At 38.2% G+C, this 22,849-nt stretch overlaps 1 protein-coding gene across 1 annotated transcript; it reads left to right on the forward strand.

The window, feature by feature from the left end:
* On the forward strand, positions 1 to 22,828 carry LOC145994200 (nose resistant to fluoxetine protein 6-like). The gene is made up of 13 exons (XM_083130295.1): positions 1 to 433; positions 1,742 to 2,007; positions 3,632 to 3,846; positions 4,208 to 4,311; positions 4,556 to 4,749; positions 6,154 to 6,314; positions 9,028 to 9,196; positions 11,878 to 12,071; positions 14,796 to 14,937; positions 15,495 to 15,684; positions 16,967 to 17,109; positions 20,067 to 20,175; positions 22,648 to 22,828. Exons 1-13 carry the CDS (start codon positions 112 to 114, stop codon positions 22,809 to 22,811), a joined length of 2,373 nt encoding a protein of 790 aa, XP_082986421.1. The 5' UTR covers positions 1 to 111; the 3' UTR covers positions 22,812 to 22,828.
* The last annotated feature ends 21 nt before the right edge of the window (positions 22,829 to 22,849 follow it).

Below are 22,849 nucleotides of genomic sequence, written 5' to 3' on the forward strand. Positions count from 1 at the left end.
ACCGGTTCGTTTGTCCTTCTGGATCGAGGAAATGAGATCTTTCGATCCCTTATTGCTAATCTTCATTTTTGTTTCTGCTTTCATGCATTCGAGCGTTGCTGTTTCTCCGATATGCGACTGAAGAACAGGACGTGTGTGCTTGTGTTGGTAATTTTGGCCGCAACTTGTGTACTTGCCGAGGGTGATGTGGAAGATGGTACACAATGGAGAGAAGAAGAAGTGGTTTTGGCATACGGGGAAGACGAAATTGGCTCAGATAAGCTGGACGGATATTATGTGAACGAACATGTCAACGTTTTCCAGACAATTTTCGAACCTTCCTTGCTGGCGGCATTGTTGAAGTCCCTGGACGGAATCGACAATGAACTCTGCAGGAACCACAGCAAGATATTTCTGAAGGAGCTGAACGATTTCAAGTTATGGGCTGTGAAAAGTAAGTAGGAAGTTTGTGATTGTCTTCATTTCTTATGTTGGGGTGCTATGTTCAGTAGATTTAAGAAAAGTAGCTTTGTGCTGTTGTCAGGAGCAGGGCCGGATTAAGGTGAGTGCTATTGATGCTGCAGCATTAGGCCTATTCCTGAAATAGGCCCAGATGAAAACAGACAAGAATATTCCGAAAGCTGAACAGTTTTCTTTTGCTACATTAACCTGAAAATAAATCTTAGAATGAAATTTGGAGCCCCAATTCCGGACGCCTAGACACAGCGTTACTTATTACACAGTTACTATTATTCTTTGTGCTGTGACGTAACTATAACGTCGTTGTGTTTATTGTTCACCGAAGATTTCAAGTTAATGCTGTCAATTTTACGTTAAACAGTTTACTTAGTAGCAGCAACAGGCCCAATTTCGTCTTAATCCGGCCCTGGTCAGGAGGTGTTATTGGTTTATGGTTCGAACTAGATGCATTACTATATAGACGGGGCAAAATTCAGTCAACAAGAATTCAATGCTGAGACTGAATGGGAAGATACGATGTGGATGGGGACATTAGTGAACAGCCGCTCATCTAAAATTTCCTCTACTCACACCAACAAATTCAATAACTAAACTTTTACTGCTTTTTTTAAATAAAAAAAAAGTTCAACATACCATTACGTTATTTCTCCTCTTTAGGAATATGTTTCGTGTGATTATTATCTCTACTAGAAACGTTCCAATATTCTAATTCCACAAACCTCACTTTTTTTTAATAACTTTAATTTAATGGGTTTTTAAAAAATCGACAATATTCCCATGTACATGACCTGTTGAGTGAAACCTATTTTAGCTATACCTTTTGATGTTTACCTTTGTTCTTAACCAGAAGTGAAAAATAGAGAGAATAAGGATAACCAGAACAGAGAAAGATAGAAGAAATAGAGAGAATATTAAAAAGGAAATCAGTGAAGATAAAGTTGAAAGAGTGTATGACAAGTACGCAAAAGCAGAGTTAGACCGACCTCCATGGCGGAATGGTTATCACAGCGCGCTACAACGCCAAAGGTTCCGGGTACGAATCTTGGTCTGGTCAGGTGTGTTCTTTGTGAGTGTCTCTTCATAAATTTCATCACTCATCCTCATCGTCACGATTATCCTAAAGTGACATAAAAATCGACGTACAATAACCAAATTCAATCAACAAAGGTATGCTCATACGAAAGTCAGGATTCGAAACCCATTAGTCGACCACAACGCTCGCGGCTTAGCTTCAAATAGGTGTCCTTGTTTCAACAAGAGCGCTTATTTAATGTCATTTCAGTGTTCGATTCATCATCGAAACTGCCGGATGGAATCATCAACGGCAGAGCTTACCAACTGGGAGACTTCGACGAATGCGTCGAGGTTCGGGTAGACTTGGATGAGCACACAGAGCTGCAAGACGTCCATTTACAGGGCCAATATTGCCTGGCGGACATCGAGTTCGCGCCAAGAGAGGATCGCCATCGACAATATTACGCTCCTGGATTCCTGACCAAATATAACTTCGACTTCCGGTCCAACAGCTCCGCCTGGGACAAGCTGATGGTGAGTTTGTGAAATGCTTTAAGTTTTCATGACAAAATATTTTTATGAAAAGGATTTCTCTGGATATCAGCCAGGTGATTTCCGAATAAGCTTCCGAGCTTTCGAGACCTGAAGTCACTCATCTTCAGGGATTGACTTACTTCTGACACATCTCTGCACTTCATTTGCCGCCATAAAAGCTTCAAGAATGATTTCAATATATGTTTACACATATACACTTAATTTCAATATTACTGTAACATTACTCTGAAAAACAATGTTTGTGTGCATAATATTTACTTTCAAAGTGGACCTCCCCGATACCACCATAGTCTTAGCGACTAATGCAACTTGTAATGCAACTTGACGTCATCACGCAGTGCACTTTGGGAAGAAACAGTTAGTAAATTCGCATGATGAAGTCCGACAAATGGAAAAAAGAACTCAACGAAAGTATATTTTAACTAGTAAAACTATACAAGCAGTCACCGGTTTATCTTTATACTAAATCGATAGGTATATATTTGGGGGCAACAAGTATGCGTAATTATTATAATAAGCAGAAATAGTTTAACATAATTTTAACATTAAGTGCTTACCATTTTCCTGCATCCGCCAAACGAATAGGCACAGAGACCTATAATAAACCAACACTCCGAGTGTAAAAAGTAAAGTGCTCCCCTGTGCTTTTGCACCACGCCATTAAGGCATATAGGGGGTGTGGAGTTAGGGTCCCACACTTTCTTGATCACGGCAGAAGGTGGTGGTGATGTGATCAGCACCACGCCCCTGGCCGTCTTTACCCCCGGAGGTTCCTCCAGGTACCCACTTTATACGAATCTGGGTGGGCGCCAGAGCCGCTTGAACAGGTGGAAAAAATCCCGGTTCTCCCCAGTCGGGTCTCTTGCATGGTAGTCAGACGCCCTAACGACTGAGCTACCGCGGCTCAGTACACTCCGAATGTAAAATGTAAAATGAAATAACATTTCCTAAAATGAATAAAAATCACTTACTCGTTCACTTTCGTTTCAACAAACTGGCATAGGATATGGATTTTCAGGTAGGACCATTGCTTACTGCGCACACAATGATGTTTGGTAATTCTGTCTAGAGCTTCGAAAAAAGGTACACATTCCTCATATGATCACGAATCACTTCGCCAAAAACCATACCCACAATGCTTACCGACATATTGTCAACGCACAATACGATCTGTTTGCCGGAAATATGGCGGTGGGCGTAATTTCAGTAGTTCGCTGTTTGATCCATTATGGAGTTCGGTTCGATTTCTGATGATGTTGCAGTGTAGTGTAGTGCTTCCTATTTCGCTGTAAACTGTAGATTCAGTTCAAATTAATCTGTCTGAGCATATAAGTGTAGTTTGTTGCGAAAATCTTCAAATATATTTCACATTTGTACTTGAGATGAAGTAGAAAACCAGATACAATGATTGAAGCAAATAATGCATGAAGTTTTATGTTATTGGATCATTGAGGCAAGCGGGGGAGGAACTGGAATCGTCTGTGATCAGATGCTGCAGGATCCTCCCCCGCCTGCTGGCAATGGAGTTGAAATCTAGATGGGAGTAACGACTTTCTTTTGACGAGTTGCAAGTTATAACAGCAGTGATATATATTTTTTACAGTCCAGAGAAATCTATTCCACGGAACGAAGGAATAAGCTCCACTGGGCGTTCTGTATCCCGTCCTCATGTACTTCGACAGATTTGGAATCTTCCTTGAGGAAAGCTCTGCATAACCTAGGAGACAGATTCGATCTGGACTTCCACGTGAAAGTGGACAGCAACTTGTGTCAGATAATGAAAAATGTTCCCTACACCAAGGGAGACATTGCAGTGTGGTAAGTTACAGCTGTAGTCTTCTGCACTGTGTTCACCTGAACTTGAACATGGAATATTCGAATTTGCTTCACATTTACATTACCTACCTCTACCTTGAGACAATTTATTTTAAAGGAAATATATTGTTTTCAGAACTTTACGTTTCTATAACTGTCCAAGATATATGATTAACATGCTGAACTTAAATGCTAGTTTGCAAAGTAAAACTATTTCAAACATCTTGCCATTTGCTCGAATGAAGTCACGAAACAAATACCATCCAAGATTGCTTTTGGATGTATCTTAGTTGAAGTACCATAGCAATAGTATGTATAAAAGTTAAATCGGGTTATTTTTCTTACGCTAGTTTTTCTCTTCTAGCCTCATAATTGGAGTTCTCGTGACATTGCTACTGGTGAGCACAGCATACGATGTTCTAATTCTGCAACCACTGGGAATCAAGGACAATGATCGGAAGACAAGAAGTGAGTTATTAACTTTTGTACAATTTACTTTTGGCAAATCAATCCTTCATTTCTGAATTTATCAAAGTAACGCAAAGTAATGAAGTATCCTTATAATTATCATGGAAATTTGTACGTTGCTTCCCCAACTTTGCTAATCTTCAGGATTTACATAAAGGGGAGAACAAGGACGTTAAATGAGACACCACAAACCAGCGTTCCTCCTTGCGAGCTTTACGATATTCTGTCATCTTGTTCATTGCAGGCACCAAGGAAATGATTCTGATGTCCTTCTCGCTATACACCAATGGTGCTAAGCTCTTCAGCACCAACGTCTCTAGGGAGGAACTAGCTGGTATACATGGAATACGTTTCTGGACAATGCTGCTTATAATCATTGGACACAGATGCATGTTCACATTCGGAGCACCTGCACTGAATCCTGAGATTATAGAAAGGGTAAGCACAATGTAAAATTAATTAATATATGCATAATAGTAAATGTAATACAGAGAATCAACTAAAGAATTTGAAAATTAATTAGGGCTTTGCCGATACCAATACAGTACGTACCTACGCTTGAAAATTGTAACAATTAGAAGTTGTTCAAAATATTGACTGACATTATTGGCAAGTATTCCACTCCAATTATAAGCATAAGTTTACCAAAGTTTTGCTTCAAACAATTACAAGAATTACATCAGAATATAAAGAATGTTATGTAATCACAAAATAAAATTTATTTCACATAATATTGGAACAAAATAAATGTAAACTTCGATTTTTCACAACTTCGAGCTTAATTAGAATCCAAGATAGTGACACGCGGTATTTTTGTGAACCCTTAACAATCAAAAAACTGGAAAAGTATGGGCCAATATGGGCTCAGCCCTTAAATTAATGTTAAGAAATGGTTAAACTTATTGGAAAGGGCATAATCATTCTATACGTTATTGCATGGGCGCACATAGAAAATTTTGTAGCGAGCGTGAAAATGACGAAAACCATTTGACATCATGGTTTGTGCCGTTTTCCTAATTTTTTGGGATGCTTTTGGGCCTCCTTAGACTAATCCAAAGGACGAAGATGATTGGATCTTGAATGGAATTGATTAGGGGACACTTAACCGCGTTTCCTGTGCATCGTACTCGCGAGTGGAGGGGAGGGGTAGAGTGGGGTATGGGCCAAGTTGAATGGATGGAGGGGAAGATGCGGGAAGGCTTTTGGCTGAAGGTTTCTTTGTTTATGTTCCTTTTATAGCCCTGCAACCTGACGGTCATTTTGGCTCTAAATTTATCCTTACATCCCCACATGGAAAATTCTGGATAAACCCCTGATGGAAAGCATAATAAAGAAAAGGTAGTGAAAGAAGTCAACAAAACGGAATAAGGAAGATAGATACAAACCAAAAGAGAAAAGACAGAGAATGGAAAGCGAAAATCTAGGCAGAAGATATACGCATCCTTCGAAGGCTTATGCTCTTTATACCATCCTAGTTTGGAAAATCAAAATATGGTTAGACTGCAATAGCCCTTCACAAAAATTGATTAATGATTACTTTATTACTTTAGATAAAATATTATCTGGCTAATATTCAGAATATTACATCAGTACATACATCTCTTTGTTTATTTTCTTTGCAGCATTGGTTTATGATTTTATGATACACTTCCAACCAACCTTCCTATAGAATTTGATGATATTAACAGAAATTCCAGTTAGTGCTTATTAGAAATATTTCCTCAAATTGCTAGCGAAAATTCCTGCACATCCTCTTGTAGATAACAATCGCTGTTGCTGTTTTAATGTCAGTCAAACACATTATTTCATTTGTTAATTCCATGTCTATCCTTTTCTTTGCAGGAAACAGTCAAAATACAGAATATGCTATTCCTCAATGGCCCACTGATAGTGGACACTTTCTTTGTGCTGAGTGGTTTTCTAGTCTGTTATCTTATGCTGCTCGAGCTGGATAAGAAGAAAAAAGTCAACATTCCTTTAATGTACCTGTATCGTTATTTGAGGTAGGTCGATTGTGTAATAAAATTTCGCGGCCAGAGGCGTGGCGTGCATGTAACCGGTGTTACCGCAGGTAACAGCAAAATGTAAAGAAATTAAAAAGTTTTTTTCTCAATAAAATAACAACATTGTTAAATAAGTTAACCGATAGCGTTCCAGTTGAGTGTACATTGCAGAGGATTTTTTTCTGCAGCCGACAAAAGCGAAGAGACAGGCCGTTCCGCTACCCTTAAGAGGCAACAAGAGCAAAGGGCGCGCGCCAATGGAAGGGAACAGCAAGGAAAGACTTAGAAGCAAGTGTGCTAGATTGTTATTCATATGTATGTTTACGGGCCCTGTTGCCGCTGCGGCCTACCGGATCAGCAAGTGTTGTCACATTGGATTTCCAGAAAAGAGCTAAATCCCGCCTAAAACGGGAATACTATTTCTCTGAAGCAACAAGAGCTAGACTGCAAAGCCAAAGCTGGGTTTAACTACAACTGAGACCGTTTAGTAATAGACGAAAAGATAAGTACTTGATGCGATTCGTTATTTGGACAAACCTTGCTCCAAAAAACTAAGTTGGCAACAGTATAACTTGACAAGTTTAAAAACAAGACGCTGCAAATAGATGTTGCGCAGCTCACACCACATTTCCCCACTCCATTCTCCGCAGCGACGTTGGTTCGCAGTGTTGCAATCTGGATGGAGCGGAATGGTCTGAGGATTTTCAACGAAATTTGTATTCGCTTTTTCCGGGCTGTTTTCTACCTATCGGAGTACAGAACTTCAGCTCACCTTTCGCCAACGACTCTTTTCCTTCTTTTAAAACTTGAACTCCCCGATGGCGTAGTGGTAGCGTCGTCGCCTTGTAATCAAGGGATCCCGGGTTCGATTCCCGGTGGAGGCACATAGCGGTTCGGATCCCACTTTAAACTGTACGTCCAGTCCCGATTAGCCTTACTGTGCATAAAGTGGACTTACAACAACAAATTAATCCAATCCAATTCTTTTAAAACTTGAGAAACCATCCATTTAGATACTCCCGTGGCGGCGCTTGTGGACTCGACAACATTATACTTAAGTTTATGTAACTCCTTCTGATTTCGCAAATATGTTGCAACATTGTAAACAATTTCTCTGGCTGTCCTCTAAGGGGCTTTCCAGAGCAGATTGTGGATTTCGTTGGAGACGGCATGATTTGATTTTTGCATTTCAAAAATATGCAGCCAAGAGTAAAGAGCAAGAACATTTCAGTGCTTTAAAAAAAGAACACAGGCAAGCGTGTTATCAGATTGGCTTCTCGTAGCGATTGCTGTACGATAAACAAAAAAAAAAAAAAAAAAACACCCCACTCGGCTTTTTTTTTTTAAAAAAAAAAACAGGTCACTGCTCGATGTCGCATTCAGAAAATGAAGTCATTCGCCCAGTATTTTCTCTTCGTTATAAACGCTAACGCGCGTGCCTAATACTACAGTTTACGATCCCTTGCACCGCACGCATTTTCAAAGACCGGATTAAATCAAATGAACCACTGATAAACTGATATGAGCTGGCACCAACAATCTACACAGTAAAAATAGTTTGTCATATTTGTTTTACCTTAATATTGCTGAGTTAGCACCACTCGTAGTCTCAAGGCCAGACCAGTACCTAGAAGAGTGGTGGGGAGGATGATGTAATAGGAAGTGCTCGGCAGCGATCTGCGCATATCGGGAGGGGAATTCTGTCGTCTGCTCAACGCAGAAACGTCAAACTGACCCGAATGTGTGGTTCTTCTTCCCCTTTCCACCTCTTTGCAAAGAAACAGAGATGGTTGACAAAGCTCGACTACTATTCACTGGATTTTCACGGTAACTCTCTCATGAGTGGTAGTTCTTTCTAGGAGTGATTGTGGCTAAAGAAATCATTGACCGGATTGCACAATACAATATTATAAACAAACCAATTTTATTCCAAATTATTATTTAATCCTTGGGGGAGACTTGGTTGCTCAATCCACTGCAACTGTATTCCATTTTTTTATACATTTCTTGTAGTTACTAGTTAGTGTACTGAAAGTTGATTATTTGCGATTATGTAATTGATAACTTGTACTATCGGTCAGTGGGCACCCAATCGCAGTCACTGATATCGGTCTATGTATGTATGATAATTGCATTTGTTCTGTTTAGTTCTTTTTTCTTTTTTTGTGTGTATGTGTTTATAAACTATTATTTTATTGCTTATCTGCCTTCTGTAATTGGAGGATTTACCTGTTGAGGCAGTAATTGAACAAAGAAAATAGAAAGTTATTCCACTTTATTAACTTTTACACTCCTAATTTTAAAAGTTAGGGGGAAATTTTACTTATAGAAAGGTTGTATGTGATCTCTCATGTAAAATTATAATTTTTGCAATTTTGAAAAGTATGGAACCATAATTCTTTGCTTTAAATGGTAGAACATGAAAAAAATAACTTTGTTCCTGTATTTTACTCAATTATTTTTGGTATAATGCAGTTTTTACTTTAGTTATTCTATTTGATCACTAAATGAAATATACTTTACTTCTTTTTATTAACTATTTAAAACCAGAAGAATATGATCAGCCCTTTGTCAGTTGTGCACCATATGCACAACTCTCTCTGATCAACTTAAAGAGAGAGAGACCAAAAAACATTTTTTTTCTTGTTATTTTTTACATCTAGCATCACTATGAATATGTGTAAGACTTACTATCCTTCTTCTTTTCTTCCAGACTAACTCCTACGTATATAATGATTGTAGCATTTTATGCTACTTTGTTCTACAAGACTGGATCTGGACCATTTTGGGAGATCAGGATCGGCGTTGAAAGAGAGAGATGTGCTCAGAATTGGTGGGCAAACCTTCTGTATATAAATAACTATGTTAACACAGAAAGTTTGGTAAGTAAGAATTGTCACAATTTATTTTTCTTCAAAATTTTACTTTTGACAATATTGCTATACTTATCCTACATGCAGAGAACTTACAAGGGCTAGGTAAACATAAAAATTTGCAAGACAGATGAAGAGGACATAAAATTAATGAAGCATTGTTTCACAAAGGGAACATAATTAGTTTAAGATCTGCTTTGTGAAATGATACCATTATGCACTAATTTCACACAATAAAACATCGTTTCTCTTAAGAATATTAAATATATTGCCTTAGAATAAATTTATTTGTGTTAACGCAGTTATATTGACATGCTCTTCAAATTTCTTTTAGAGAGAATCCGGACATATCTGGGAATATAGGGCTAGTGTCATGTCCAGCCAGGAAGTTAACTTTCTTTGGAAAAAAAAAAGTGCAGGGGGATGCTTTCTACCCAACTAGAAAAGTTTATCTAAAGCATTCCCATGCCTATCACACAAGCATCTTCTCATCAAACACCAACTTCAAAGGCTTGATTACAATCCCTTATTTTGATCACCATCATTTACAAAATTTCAAGTGCACTGTTAACTACATCCTACTGTAACATATTGCACAAGCTACTGTACAAAAATTTAACATAATTGTAGTATGGGAGGGGGGGGGGATGAAAGCCAAGTCCTTTATGAACACACACACAATAACATACATATATAATTGCTAATAAGTTAACATTTATTTTTTGGGCTGTGCCACCCCTGTGGCAGAATGGTTAGCACATCACGTTACGACACCAGGGGTCCGTACTGGACATGGATGTTTGCGAGTGTCCATTCATTAATTTCATCATGTCATCAGTTGTACCCATCTTCGCAAATTAGCCAAAAGTGGCACAAGTAGCGAAGTAAAATAAAGATCAATCAATTCTTGGGCTGCAAATAAATTTTTAGTCTATTCATGAAAGTATTCTGCATCTTTCTAATTCAAAAACAGAATTAAGCCTCAATCAGACCTTGGGACCCTTACCAGTGGAGGAGTAACTTTTCCATTTTTTTTTTTAAAGAATCATTTTATTGAATTCTTAAAGATTGTTTAAATATGTTACTAAACATTTAGGAAATTGTATGCTTGTATGCTGGAAAAATTTTGGTGATGTTGATATAGTGGATTCATCTATTTTCTATTTAAAAGCAGAGGACTCTATTCTCTTCTGAATTTGAAATATTGGCATGGTTCTTGGAAAAAAAAAAATAGTTTTCAAAAATTTGTTTCCAAAACAGTCATAAATATTAATTTTAAAATGGTCAAAAACCCTTTACCCTTAAATGTAAAAATTGATTATTCATTCATTCATTGTTTTCTGCCTAATTGGCAGGTTTTTCACTGCAATCTCCAGCTTTCCCTGTTCTCTGCCTTACGCTTCGTAATAGCATACGACCCAGTTAATTTAATATCATCCATAAGCTGATATCTCTTTCTTCCACGGACTTTTCTTCCTTCAACCATTCCCTCCAAGGCATCTCTTAGCAGGCAGTTTCTTCTTAGACAGTGTCCTAACCAGTTTCTTTTCCTCTTCTTGATGGTCTCCAGTATAGATCTTTTTTCACCAACTCTTTTCAGTACGGCTTCGTTTCTTACCTTGTCTGTCCATTTTACACGCTCCATTTTTCGCCATGTCCACATTTCAAAAGCTTCGAGTCGTTTCTCTTCATTTCTTCTCAACGTCCAGGTTTCTGCACCATATAGTGCTACACTCCACACAAAACATTTCACTAATCTCTTCCTTAGACCTATGTCCATGGGTCCACAAAAAACATTTTTTCTTCTATTGAAAGCTTCTTTTGCTATTGCGATTCTCATTTTCACTTCTTGGTTGCAGCTCATGTCACTGCTTATAGTGCATCCGAGGTACTTGAAGCTATCCACTTGCTGGATTCTTTCACTGTTTGCTCTCACATTAATATTCCTTGGTTTCCGTCCTATAACCATTGCCTTTGTCTTCTTTACATTAATCTTCATTCCATACTGCTCACAGCTGCTGTTTAACTCTTCTAACATACTATTTATGGTTATTTCATCCTCAGCGAATAATGCCATGTCATCAGCAAATCTTATGCAGTTTATTCTTCTTCCTCCCAATTTGACACCTCCTGTGCCCTGGAAACAAGTTTTCACTATCTATATCTTCTAAATAGATATTAAACAAAGTAGGCGATAGGCAGCATCCTTGTCGTACTCCTCTTCCAATTTCACAGCCTTCTGTCATTTCGTCTCCTGTTCTCACTTTAACTCGTTGATTCATGTATAAGTTGCTTAGAAGTCTTCTCTCTTTCCAATCTACACCAATTTTCTTCAGAATTTCTAAAAGTTTAACCCAATTCACTCTATCAAAGGCTTTCTCCAGGTCTACAAATACTACAAACACATCCTTTCCTTTCTCTAAATATCTTTCCCCAATGGTCCTCAGTAAACCAATTGCATCCCTTGTACCTCTTCCTTTCCTGAAACCAAACTGTTCTTCCTCTAACTCGCCACTGACCTTCGAGTATAGGCGTCTGTTCAGAATTCTTAGAAGAATTTTTGCCGAGTGAGATATCAAGCTGAATTGATTATTATTCCTTTGATAAAATTTATACAACTATTGCTAATTTTTACACTGCTCAGTTTACTGAACAATTATTACATAATTTTCATTTTTTGTTTGTTTTAGTGTATGTTCCAGTCATGGTTTGTAACATGTGATATGCATTATTTTCTGGTGGCTCCAATCATCATATACTTGGTATGGAAGAAACGTTTCACAGGAAGAGTGTTGCTATTTCTGATTACAGCAGGAGGGATTATAATTCCAATGGTAGTGACTTATTACTTCAGACTTGATCCACTGCTCTTGTTACACATCAGGTGAGAGGTTCAAGTTATATTCATATTAATAACAAGAATTTGGAAGTTGATGTTTCATGATGTCTTTTTGGTGGTAGGGAAAACTTCAAGTTATAACCAGAAACAATATAATTTGGAATTTTTCAGGTTATTGATAGTATTTTAGTGTTTTTATTCTTTACTTACTCACGAATAATTGAGTACTTCCTTCTCCAGGTGGAACAAAAGCTGAAATTGAATTTTCTTGTGAAAGAAAATGTGGTAATCAATACAGAAACTGTATTGAACTGAACAAGATGTATTAAAGAGTGAAATGGGATAAAATACCTGTAAGGTTGTCAGTGCAAGTGTCAATGGTCGAACATGTATGTTGACAATCGTTCTCAGCACAGAGTTGGTCGTGTGTGACCTCTATTGGAAAACAGGTGAATTATTACCATATAATGTGTGCGAGGAGGATACACATTTCTCTCGACCTATACAACTTTTTTTGTCAACTTCAGTTTCTAAGAATACATTCTTGAACTTTAAATAGCATCTGATAGTGACTTTTGTTCCATGGTGTATTTGTTTGTTTTAATTGTTGTTTTAAGCACCTTATGCACAGAAAGGCTAAGTGGGATCCAAACTACTGTTCCATCAGGGAGGCCCGGCTCATGGTGTAGTATGTTAATTCTAAGATATTGACACAACATTAACACAAAGTGACACATGAATTTCTATGACATACTACTTAAAATCTTTATCATCATCATCCTTGATTTTATTGTAGACATGACATTAAAAAAACTTCTTATGTTACGTAACAGCAACACTCTTGTGAAAAATCACACAAAACAAATAAACAGCACAATACAAAACACTTTAAAAGTTTGTGCAAACTTTCAACTCCATCTCAGTCACCATTAGGGCTGGTTGAGAGATGGCGAAGACAACACAGTAAAGGTTCCTCGTCAGTTTCTCACAACAGCAAGTAGCCTCATCGGAACTTGGCAGTATCTTCTTCGCCGTCTCTCAACCAGCTCTGATGGTGACTCCGAGATGGGAGCTGAAAGCTTGGACAAACTTTTCAAGTGTTTTGTATTGTGCTGTTTATTTGTTGTGTGTTTTATTTAACAAGTTCACTGTAGACATCACTTATGGAAAAATACACAGGTCCCTAGCTAGAATTGATCTCCAGGGGCAGGCTTTGTAAACAAATTCATTTTTCAAAAGTTTAACAGTGTTAAATGAAGGTAAATTATGTGTGTGTGGCCAGGGGAGTTATTAAGTTACATAAAATTTAGAAATATGCAAAAACTACATTTTTCTATAAGCAATGAAACTCCCCTTCGTTCCAAAAACTTGCGATCTATTGACCTTTGATGCAGATGACATCAGTGTCACAGATTTTTGTCTAAACGGGAGGTTGCAACAGGGGCAGCGAAGGTGCAGATAAAGAATGGAATAGCTGCTGTTCATGTTCTGTGAATTTATCCTTCACCAAAGTTATGAGCAAAATAATATGTGCTGACTACATTTTCACTCTTTACTGCAAACAAATTATAAAGGGTCTTTCATTAAGAGTGATACTTTTTAAAATTTGAAAAGAAAATAAACCACTCAACGTATCAAAGTAAATTGTGCTTTATTTTGAAGCTTAGACATTGCAGTTATGTTCTGAACAAAATATCGTTCAAATGTCCACCACGGCTTTGAACACACTGACACACATGATGGCTCCAATTGTTAATCACTCTGTCCAACATTAGTGGTGTTATGTCTGCGATAGCCTGACGAATGTTCGCCTCCAAATTTCCAAAGTTTGTGGCTTGTCAGGATAGACCTGGTCTTTGATGTAGCCCCAAAGAAAAAAGTCCATGGGTGTTAAATCACACGACCGTGGCGGCCAATTCACACATCCACGTCTTGAGATGATCCGGTCGCCAAACTTCTACCTCAGCAAATCGAGCGTAGCATCAGCTGTGTGGCACGTAGCGCCATTCTGCTGGAACCACATGTTTTCAATATCTATGGTCTCAAGTTCTGGCCACAGAAATTCGCGTAACATGGATCTGTAGCGGTTTCCATTGACGGTAACAGTTATTCTCTCATCGTCTCGAAAGAAATAAGGTCCAATGATGCCGCCATGCCATAAACCGCACCACACAGTGAGTTTTTCTGAATGCAATGGCACCTCATGGACCACTTGTGGGTTCTTCTCGCTCCAATAACGACAGTTTTGCTTATTGACGAATCCACTAAAACAACAATGCGCCTCGCCTGAGATGATGATTTTTCCACTGAAATCAGGATCAGTGGAGCTATTGTGTGCATCAGTGTGTTCAAAGCCGTGGTGGACATTTGAACGATATTTTGTTCAGAACATAACTGCAATGTCTAAGCTTCAAAATAAAGCACAATTTACTTTGATACGTTGAGTGGTTTATTTTTTTTTCAATTTTAAAAAGTATCACTCTTAATGAAAGACCCTATACAAAATAAGTAGGACTTGAAGCTTTCCTGGCAACAAATGAATAGATTCAGGTGGTTATATAAGTTACCTCAACTCACCTGGTCGATAAACCCGAGAGAATCTATTCATTATAGTTTTACCTAACGTCAAGGGGGCTGAGCCCCCTGCCCGTAAATACATGAAAGTGATACTCACTGTAGTGTGACTAAAGTGTCACAACATAAAAGCAACACAATCATACAGTTCTATGATACACTTATACAAACTGAATAGTGTTTTTCCACTTGCAGAACTCTTCAAAACCCAATACCAAACGAAACGTTCCAACAGGTGTATATAAGAAGTCATACACGTTTCGGAGCCTATTTAGGAGGGATTAATGCTGGTTATATAAGTTACCTGGTCAACAAAGGTGAAATGAAAATAACAAACGTAAGTGATTTTTTTCTTTTACTTCATGTAAATAATTTTCCCTTTAATTTGTCCTTTTTAGAGTAAAATTTTTACCTTTAAAATCAGTCTTTAGTAATAACTTTTATCTCACCTCTATGCTACTATGAATATTGTGTGTCTATCTGTTCAATAGTGTTGGGAAGAAAGGATTAATTTGTGACAATTTAAAAACATGGAACCTGACCTACCTAACCTACTAGTGAGCAGAATGGAAAAATATGACTCACAAAAACAAAGTAATCCAAAAACCTGTTCATTTTGTACTAATAGACATGCCTACAATTTGATGTGTATAGAAAACGAATATTTTTGGATTGATTTGGTGTTTTAAGTCCACTTTATGCACAGTAAGGCTAACTGCAGGTCCAGTTTAAAGTGGGATCCAAACCACTTGTGCCTCCACCATGTATCGAACCCGGGACTCCTTGATTACAAGGCCCTAGAAAACGAATGTGTATCATGATATCAGAAAAACAATTGTAGGAAGAAGCAGTTGCTCTTTCAAATCCTAATGTAGCATCCATCTTTCCTTTCAGTCTGTGAACATAGCCTGCTGGATTGCTTCCCCCATTTTGCTGCTTAGTGCAATATTCTCAGGATGGATCTTCTATTGGCCCGATCGACCATACTTTGTTTTTGAAGCTGCTTTCTTCAGTGGCTTCCATAGACTTGCCTGGACTACAGGCATCGCAATGATTGTAGCTGGAATGGCTATTGGAAAAGGAGGTGAGGATGTTGTTGCATTATATCTTATGCTGCACTTACGAGAGTATAAATAAGATATATTTATTATTCCAACACCTATTAGTAATGTAAGTCAAGATTTTCAACAACATCCTGGTGCTGTTTCTTCACAATTGTCTGTGTACACATAGTTATTCCTCAACAAATATACATTATATGGTTGTCATGGGTATTGCAGTTATTTCTCATTGCTGTTCCTGTTCATTGCAATTAATACTGAGCTGCAGTAAAGTGACACAATAACAATTACAGATGTTTTTACAAAGGGAGAAGGGAGTGATCTGAATTTACGAATTTTGTCACAATGCCACTGGTTATTGTATAAGGAATTCTTATTTCTTCTTACAATGGCTTACAATATCTTAGACTTAGATGTTGTGTAAATATGCATCGTTGTAAAATATTTTTGGTTACCTTACTGGGAAGAAACTAGGTACGGTTGACATCAACAATGTTTCAAAGACAACAGATCCCATTGCAGTACTGTCGACAGACAAAATTTCATGCTGGTAAAGAGCAAGAGTGGAAAATTAGGCAAAAACCAGGATTGCCTCATTAGCTAAGTTGATAAAGCAGTTGCATGGTTTTGAGTCTTGGTCAAGCATGAATTTCTCGCTGAAATTTCTACGTACGAGGGTTGGCATAAGTCACAGCTTTTTCTTTTTTTTTTGGTGAAAATGCAAGACTGGCACAAAAATCCAAAATATGCAAATGGAAGGGGCAGTGTATTGTAATGTGGAATGTAAGAACAACGCAGATCATGTGTATCAGGTGTAGGATAGGGAAGCAACCAAACACCCTAAAGATAGGATCGTGCCACGTGTGTTTACAAGTCTGAAAGCATACATTAGCATGACAAGAACAAAAGAAGCTCATACTATGGTAGGACATTATTCCCCAGAGTTTCCACAGGCTCCATGTGGCATTCTCTGGCATTTTTCTCCTGAAGAACGGCTATTTTGTTTTCATACACGAACACCAAGGTGCAAGACCCTCCTTAGTCTGATGAAAGAAAAAAAAAGTGCCTTGATAGCACACCCCACGATTTATTTAGCACACCCCTACACCCCACGATTTATTTTTGCACGAAGAATTGTTTGTGAAATATTCAGAAGTTTTCTTGGTATCACACAAAACAATTGTGCCTAGAGCAAGTAACATGTGATCTATTGTGTTATAACCTCTTTCGCGAGTTAAATGCATCATTGAGGTAATAATAGTTCTTCACAAATACTCATCTATATCTTGTTTTCTCTTTTTACAGCTTGTGTGAATGCATTCTTCTCTTGGAAAGCATGGATTCCACTAAGCCGACTGACATACTGCGCATTTTTAGTCCATGGAGCAATTCAGATGTTCACTGCAGCAAGTATCCGCACCCCCGAGTACCTTAGTTTCTTCAAATTAGTAAGTAGTGGAGACATCAACGTTAAGTAAGAAAAAATAAAGTTTCGTCTGAATAAGAAAATTCTCAAAAGTATTTCTTTTTTAATCACTGTCAATACAAGTAATTGTGGAACAACTTCTACTTCATCAAATTCTTCTAACGCTGGCACCTTTCCTTTCCGGTATAATCAACGGGTCCCGGGTTCGGATTGGTGAGATGTAAAAGAAAAACAGTTGTTTCATCCTTGCATTTGTCTTGGAATCTTGTGTCTGCTCACAATCTTCTCAATATTACATCCTGTCATATCTTTACGGCATACTTTGTGACCCTCCCAGGAAAATTTTATGCATCCACCTATGCTTGCAGTCAGTCTATTTCGTATCTCCTTTGTCTACAATTATTTTTGTAGGATACCGTACATAAGCAGTACGGATTTCATGAGAATATGTAAACTATCATTTGTAAAATTATTCAAGAGAAGCATCCAGGTGAAAGAAAATAATTTTACACAAGAATAGAATATGCAGCTTATCGTGCAATCAAAACAATAAGGATTCGCACATTTTGTAGAAACCCTTTCCCAATGGAAAGAAGTAATGGTTTCCAAAAAAGAGGAAATGTTTCTGGTTGTATCGCCTAATCACTGGGATCTGTTGTATCGTAAATAAACACACCGTTGTGTCATTCCGAAAAATTGACCTTGAGTGAAGTGACAAACATTTGGAGCTCGCTCCTACCGAGGGACGGAAGAACCATAGCGGTATCCCTCCCTCAGGCAATTTCTAGGCTTCAGACCAGCAAGGTTTTCAATGACCCATTGTTCGTGTGACGACTGCGCAGTTTTAAATTATCTACATTACAGGAAGTAATATAAATACATATTTACATTTATCTATATTGTTTTTGTTATTCTCGCCAAATTTTCAAGTTAATTGCTCGCCTCGTCTTTCTTTTCCCTGACCTGATAGACAAAATCTTCTCTATTTTTTGGTGATTGTGTTGGTTGACAGCACTCGACGAACGTTTAGCTAGCAGAAGCTGCCCAACTCAAATATCCCTCCGCCTCCTGGAAGTTCCAGGACTAATGGTAGGTGGCAGTACAATATGCTGCGAAAAAAATACGCTGCAGACTTCAAATATTATAGTAATTGCATAATAATACGCAAAGTTCCCAGTGACAAGTATACATCAATGGCAGCATAAATGTTTCCTCTGGTGAACTATTATATTGGATTTATAATATTCTTCTCGTGAAATAAGAAAATTAACCCTAGAACACTACCGTACGTAAAATTTACGTATGCTTCGCGCTCAATTCCCTCCCCTACCTCCCTCATCGCACCCACCTACCCCTCCGCCTATGGTATTCCTCGGGCATTCTGTCAGGTGCGTGGCAGCACTGTGGAAAGGAGGGCGGAAGCAATGAACGTCTTTAGTTTGTGCGTTATGTGAGACTCTGTACGTCAATAATACGTAGCGATAGTAACAGAAGAAAAATCTTGTACGTAATTTTGACGTACATGTAGTAATAACGCCATTAGTATTCACGTAAGATTTGCGTGAATTTTTCTATAATATCTTATTTTTCTATAATATGATCAACATCGCAGCAATCAATGGATACATTATTCACACTCACAACTTCTACAACAATCAGGGCAACTCAAAAAAGAAACAATTCTCACGAATTCAGTTCATGCTTCACCTCCATGAGAACTTGACCAAGATCTGGCTAATAAATCCGGGACTGTCACAGGAGTTAAGAAAGTCAATTTTGAAGGTACTAGGGAAGGAAGAGACAAGTACAGCAGCAGCCACGTCACAAGGGCACAGAAATTATTGCAGTTTCTGCAACTACAAGAAAAGGAGGATGACAACTACGTACTGCTCCTGTGGGAAGCCAATTTGTGGAACACTACCATACGTAAAATTTACGTATGCTTTGCGCTCAAATCCTCTCCTACCTCCCACCTCGCACTCATTCACCCCTCTGCCTAGCAGTGCCTCAAATTGTCTGTCAGACATAAGGCAGCACTGTGGTAAGGAGGGTGCAAGCGCTGATCGTCTTGATTTGGTTTGTTATGTTGTGCACTCTACGTAAATTTTACGTAGTTGTGTAAACCGAGAAATATCTTTCACGTAATTTTAACATTTGTAAATTCGATTTGGATACTTAGATTTTGAAAACGAAAGTTTAGAAGCATACACTATTTTCTTGTAAGACTTTAAAATTACATTTGTTCCTTATTTACAGCGTTATGAATATTATTATTGTTTGCTTTTCATTGTTCGAACTTTTCGCCTTCATTCTTAATGTACGAACGGGCTTGTCAAGCAAGACCTTCTCTTAAAATATTCTATGTTTAATAAAACCATGCTTATACATTTTAAAATGAAGAATAACATTTCAATATAAGGGAAAATAAACAAAATAATGTTCACAATGAATATAAATTTGTTTTCATGATGTAGAGGTTGTTTTAAAAATAGATTCCTTGATGTACGTAAAATTTACGTAGCGGTAGTTACACTGTAATATTGGAACACGGTAGTGTTCTAGGGTTAAGTGGAAAGGCATGTCAGCTGCATTTTGTCAGTTTTTATTATTTTGCTCTCAATATAATTATAAAATTTATGCTTCGAAGTATTAGAACACAGGGGACGGTTACGAAGAACAAGGCCCTACAAGCAGATGGTTGAAGTTCCATTTCAGAGCAACGCAATTATGGTAACAATTTACCATGTAAATGAATGGGACGAATTTGCAACATGGCGGCCGTAGTCCATCCCGTTAATAGGCATAGACAGACACACACAAACATATAAAAGCATTTCATTCACTATCAAGTCACATGCTTGATGTAAAAAAAAATTGGAAGAGTTTGAAATGAAGCCTAATTAAAGGTAAAGAAAATATGACTGTGATAATTAGGATATAATTGCGAAGATAATAAGTGTGAAATTTTCTTTCTTTCAGTTCTGGATGGGTGCTGCTGACATTGTTTACACTTTTGGAATTGCATTGTTTGTCTCATTAACATTTGAATTTCCTATAAATGCACTGCAGAGCATATGTTGTAAGCGAGGTAAGTTTTCCTTTTCTTTCAGCAACACATTTAGAGGCCAGCATAGTCTGCCTTTTACCTACCCACTGCCCGCTTGCACGCGATAAAAGGTTTACCTGCTCGCCTGCCCACGGCAACGAGTCGACTTGCATCTTTACCCGGGTTCTTGGTCTTCAAGGCACTCTGCGCTTACAAGGTACCTGGGCATTCAACAAGACCCGGGCGCCTGCAAAACCTGCTGGAAGGAAACAGCCCTCCGGCAGCGTGTCGCTCCAGGTGTTTCATCACCACGTGGACGGCTGCAGCCAGTGTTGCCTACTTACGTAGCTCCTAAATCCTACGAAGTCCTATGAGGAGCTTCTTCTCCAAGGAGAATTTATATACTTAGCGATTTCAGTTCAGCGTAAGCAGTTTTTATCTTATTGCCAGGAAATGCACGCAATATTACAGTTTCATTTATCTAAATGAATGATCGAGCAAACAAAAATCTCCTCACTGAAAACTAATTGTTTTTCATTGCATGGTGCCTTAACCAGGCATGCAGTGGCGCAACCAGAGGGGGCAGGGTGCATTGCTCACAACCTTGGACGGAAATTGTTTAGCGGAGGGGTCAGGGTGGGGGTCAAACATTAAAGTACAAGTCTCATTAAGTTCAATGCCGTAGCAAAGGGGTAGCGGGAGTCTGCCCTGAGCGCCGAACGATCTAAGTGAGAAAAGTTTTAAAACAGAGAATGCTATGGCGGCCCGTGATATTATTTGCTATTAATGTTGGTTTGTTACGAGTTGGATGAATTGATTATGGAATACGTCGCTCCATGTGAAAAGAAAATATTGTAGATGGAAAGTTTACATGCCATATGTATGTACATTTGGAATGCATTTATCATGCACTTTCTTTCTTTCAAAAATAGTTTGTGTGCTTGTTTTCCATTATTAGCTAATGTGAAATTGACGTGTTGAAAAAAAATATTTCTAATCCTCTGTTTCAACACAAATGCGTGAGAACCGACTTCTACCCCCTTTTTGCGTGATTTATGAGGATAATAATGCCTTTCATGCTACTTTATTACTATTATTGTGATTGTTGTTGTTGTTACGTTTATCCAAGTACTTGCCCCCCCCCCCCCCCCAAACGAGGGTAACAGCAATGCCCTTGGCTGGCTACGGCCCTGGTGTTCGCAGTAGAACAGTGTGTTGTTTGACTCGCGACCTCAGCGTCGAACGTGACATGTTTCAGTCCTGCCCTATATCACTATATATACGTATATTGGTTATTTACGACATATACTTATGGATCCTGTGCCACGGAAAACCTATTTCAATGTGTGTGTGTGTGGGGGGGGGGGGGGTAGCAACATTCGTAAATCTCATTTCATCGGTGATGTGGCTTACGAAGCTTCGAGTTCCCTTTTTTAAGTAGTGAAAATAGTTGGCAACACTGCAGAACGGTGTGGGCCCGGTGCAGTTTCTACTCGAAGCAACTACATCATGCAGAGGGAGGGGTCTGCAGTTGATGGAAAGAACGAACTGAGACCTACTAGGTACTACTACCCGCAGTACCCGGCGGGTCTACAATGCCTGCCAGGAACGATCAGGGCAGGTGGGCATATAAGCTGCTCAAGCGAGGATGTTGCGCAGGTTGCATGGCATTTCAGGAGCGATGTCTCGCGAACGGGTCTGCTCCAGGTCTTGTGCAGGCCTCTGAACACATTTTAGTAACTTTTTTTCTTTTTTGCATACATGCATGAAATGAACAGTAAATAATGAGTAATGACAAATATAATCCTGTCACCACTCAAAAGACCTAGCAATAGTTTTAACAAATTTGATAGACCTCTTAATGAATTTCTAATTGCAATCAAATATAATAGCCATTGCAATATAGCAAGGAGTGGCAGAGATGTCTACTTTAAACAAGCACAGAAATGTGTCAAATATATACTATTAGTACAAAGGTTGTTAGTTTATTTTGAACCTGAACCATATTTATATAATACTGCAAAATATACAATCGGATTTTATTGTTGGGAAAATCCATCATTATTCTTATGTTACTTACAGTATAAACTGATAATGGGGGTTGTTAAAGGACCAGAACCCCAGAAATTCTAAAGGGTTCTGTAACAGGACAGGAATCTTTTATCCTGCACAATTTAATTTTGGTCAAGTTGCATATTGTTTCATTTCAATACCAAACTTGAACCATATCTAAATTAGTCCTGAAAAAAAGGTTCTGCGACTGAATTGAAATATTTTAAAGATAAAAAGCTTCTTTGTGGTTCAGAACCCATTTATGTTTAATGATTCTTTTCCTCCTAGATCAGAATTAAATTTATTTACAATTCCTTGACATTTAACAACCCTGTTGATAATCCAGCAGTAATGGAGTGCTGAGATACCCAACCATAGATGAGTTTAAGCATTCAAATCTGTACCACTTTGTTTTGAATACTTTCAAATTTTCTATTATTATTATTTTATTTTTTGTTTCAGAAATTAACCCTGCAAACAAAGTACAAAACCTACCGCCCGTGCAGTCAATTTTAAGCCTTAGTGTACAAAACAACATGAGTGATTTATACTCTCGTTCCGTTCCTTTTCTATATCCTACTGGCCCACATGATGGAAGAAGAATAAGTTATGGAAAAAAATTGTAGTGTGGAAAAATTTTTGTGGACCTTCCATTATAGGAAAA

Source organism: Lepisma saccharinum, chromosome 10 (assembly GCF_977018435.1).
Source record: "Lepisma saccharinum chromosome 10, izLepSacc3.1, whole genome shotgun sequence".
Taxonomy (NCBI): Eukaryota; Metazoa; Arthropoda; class Insecta; order Zygentoma; family Lepismatidae; genus Lepisma; species Lepisma saccharinum.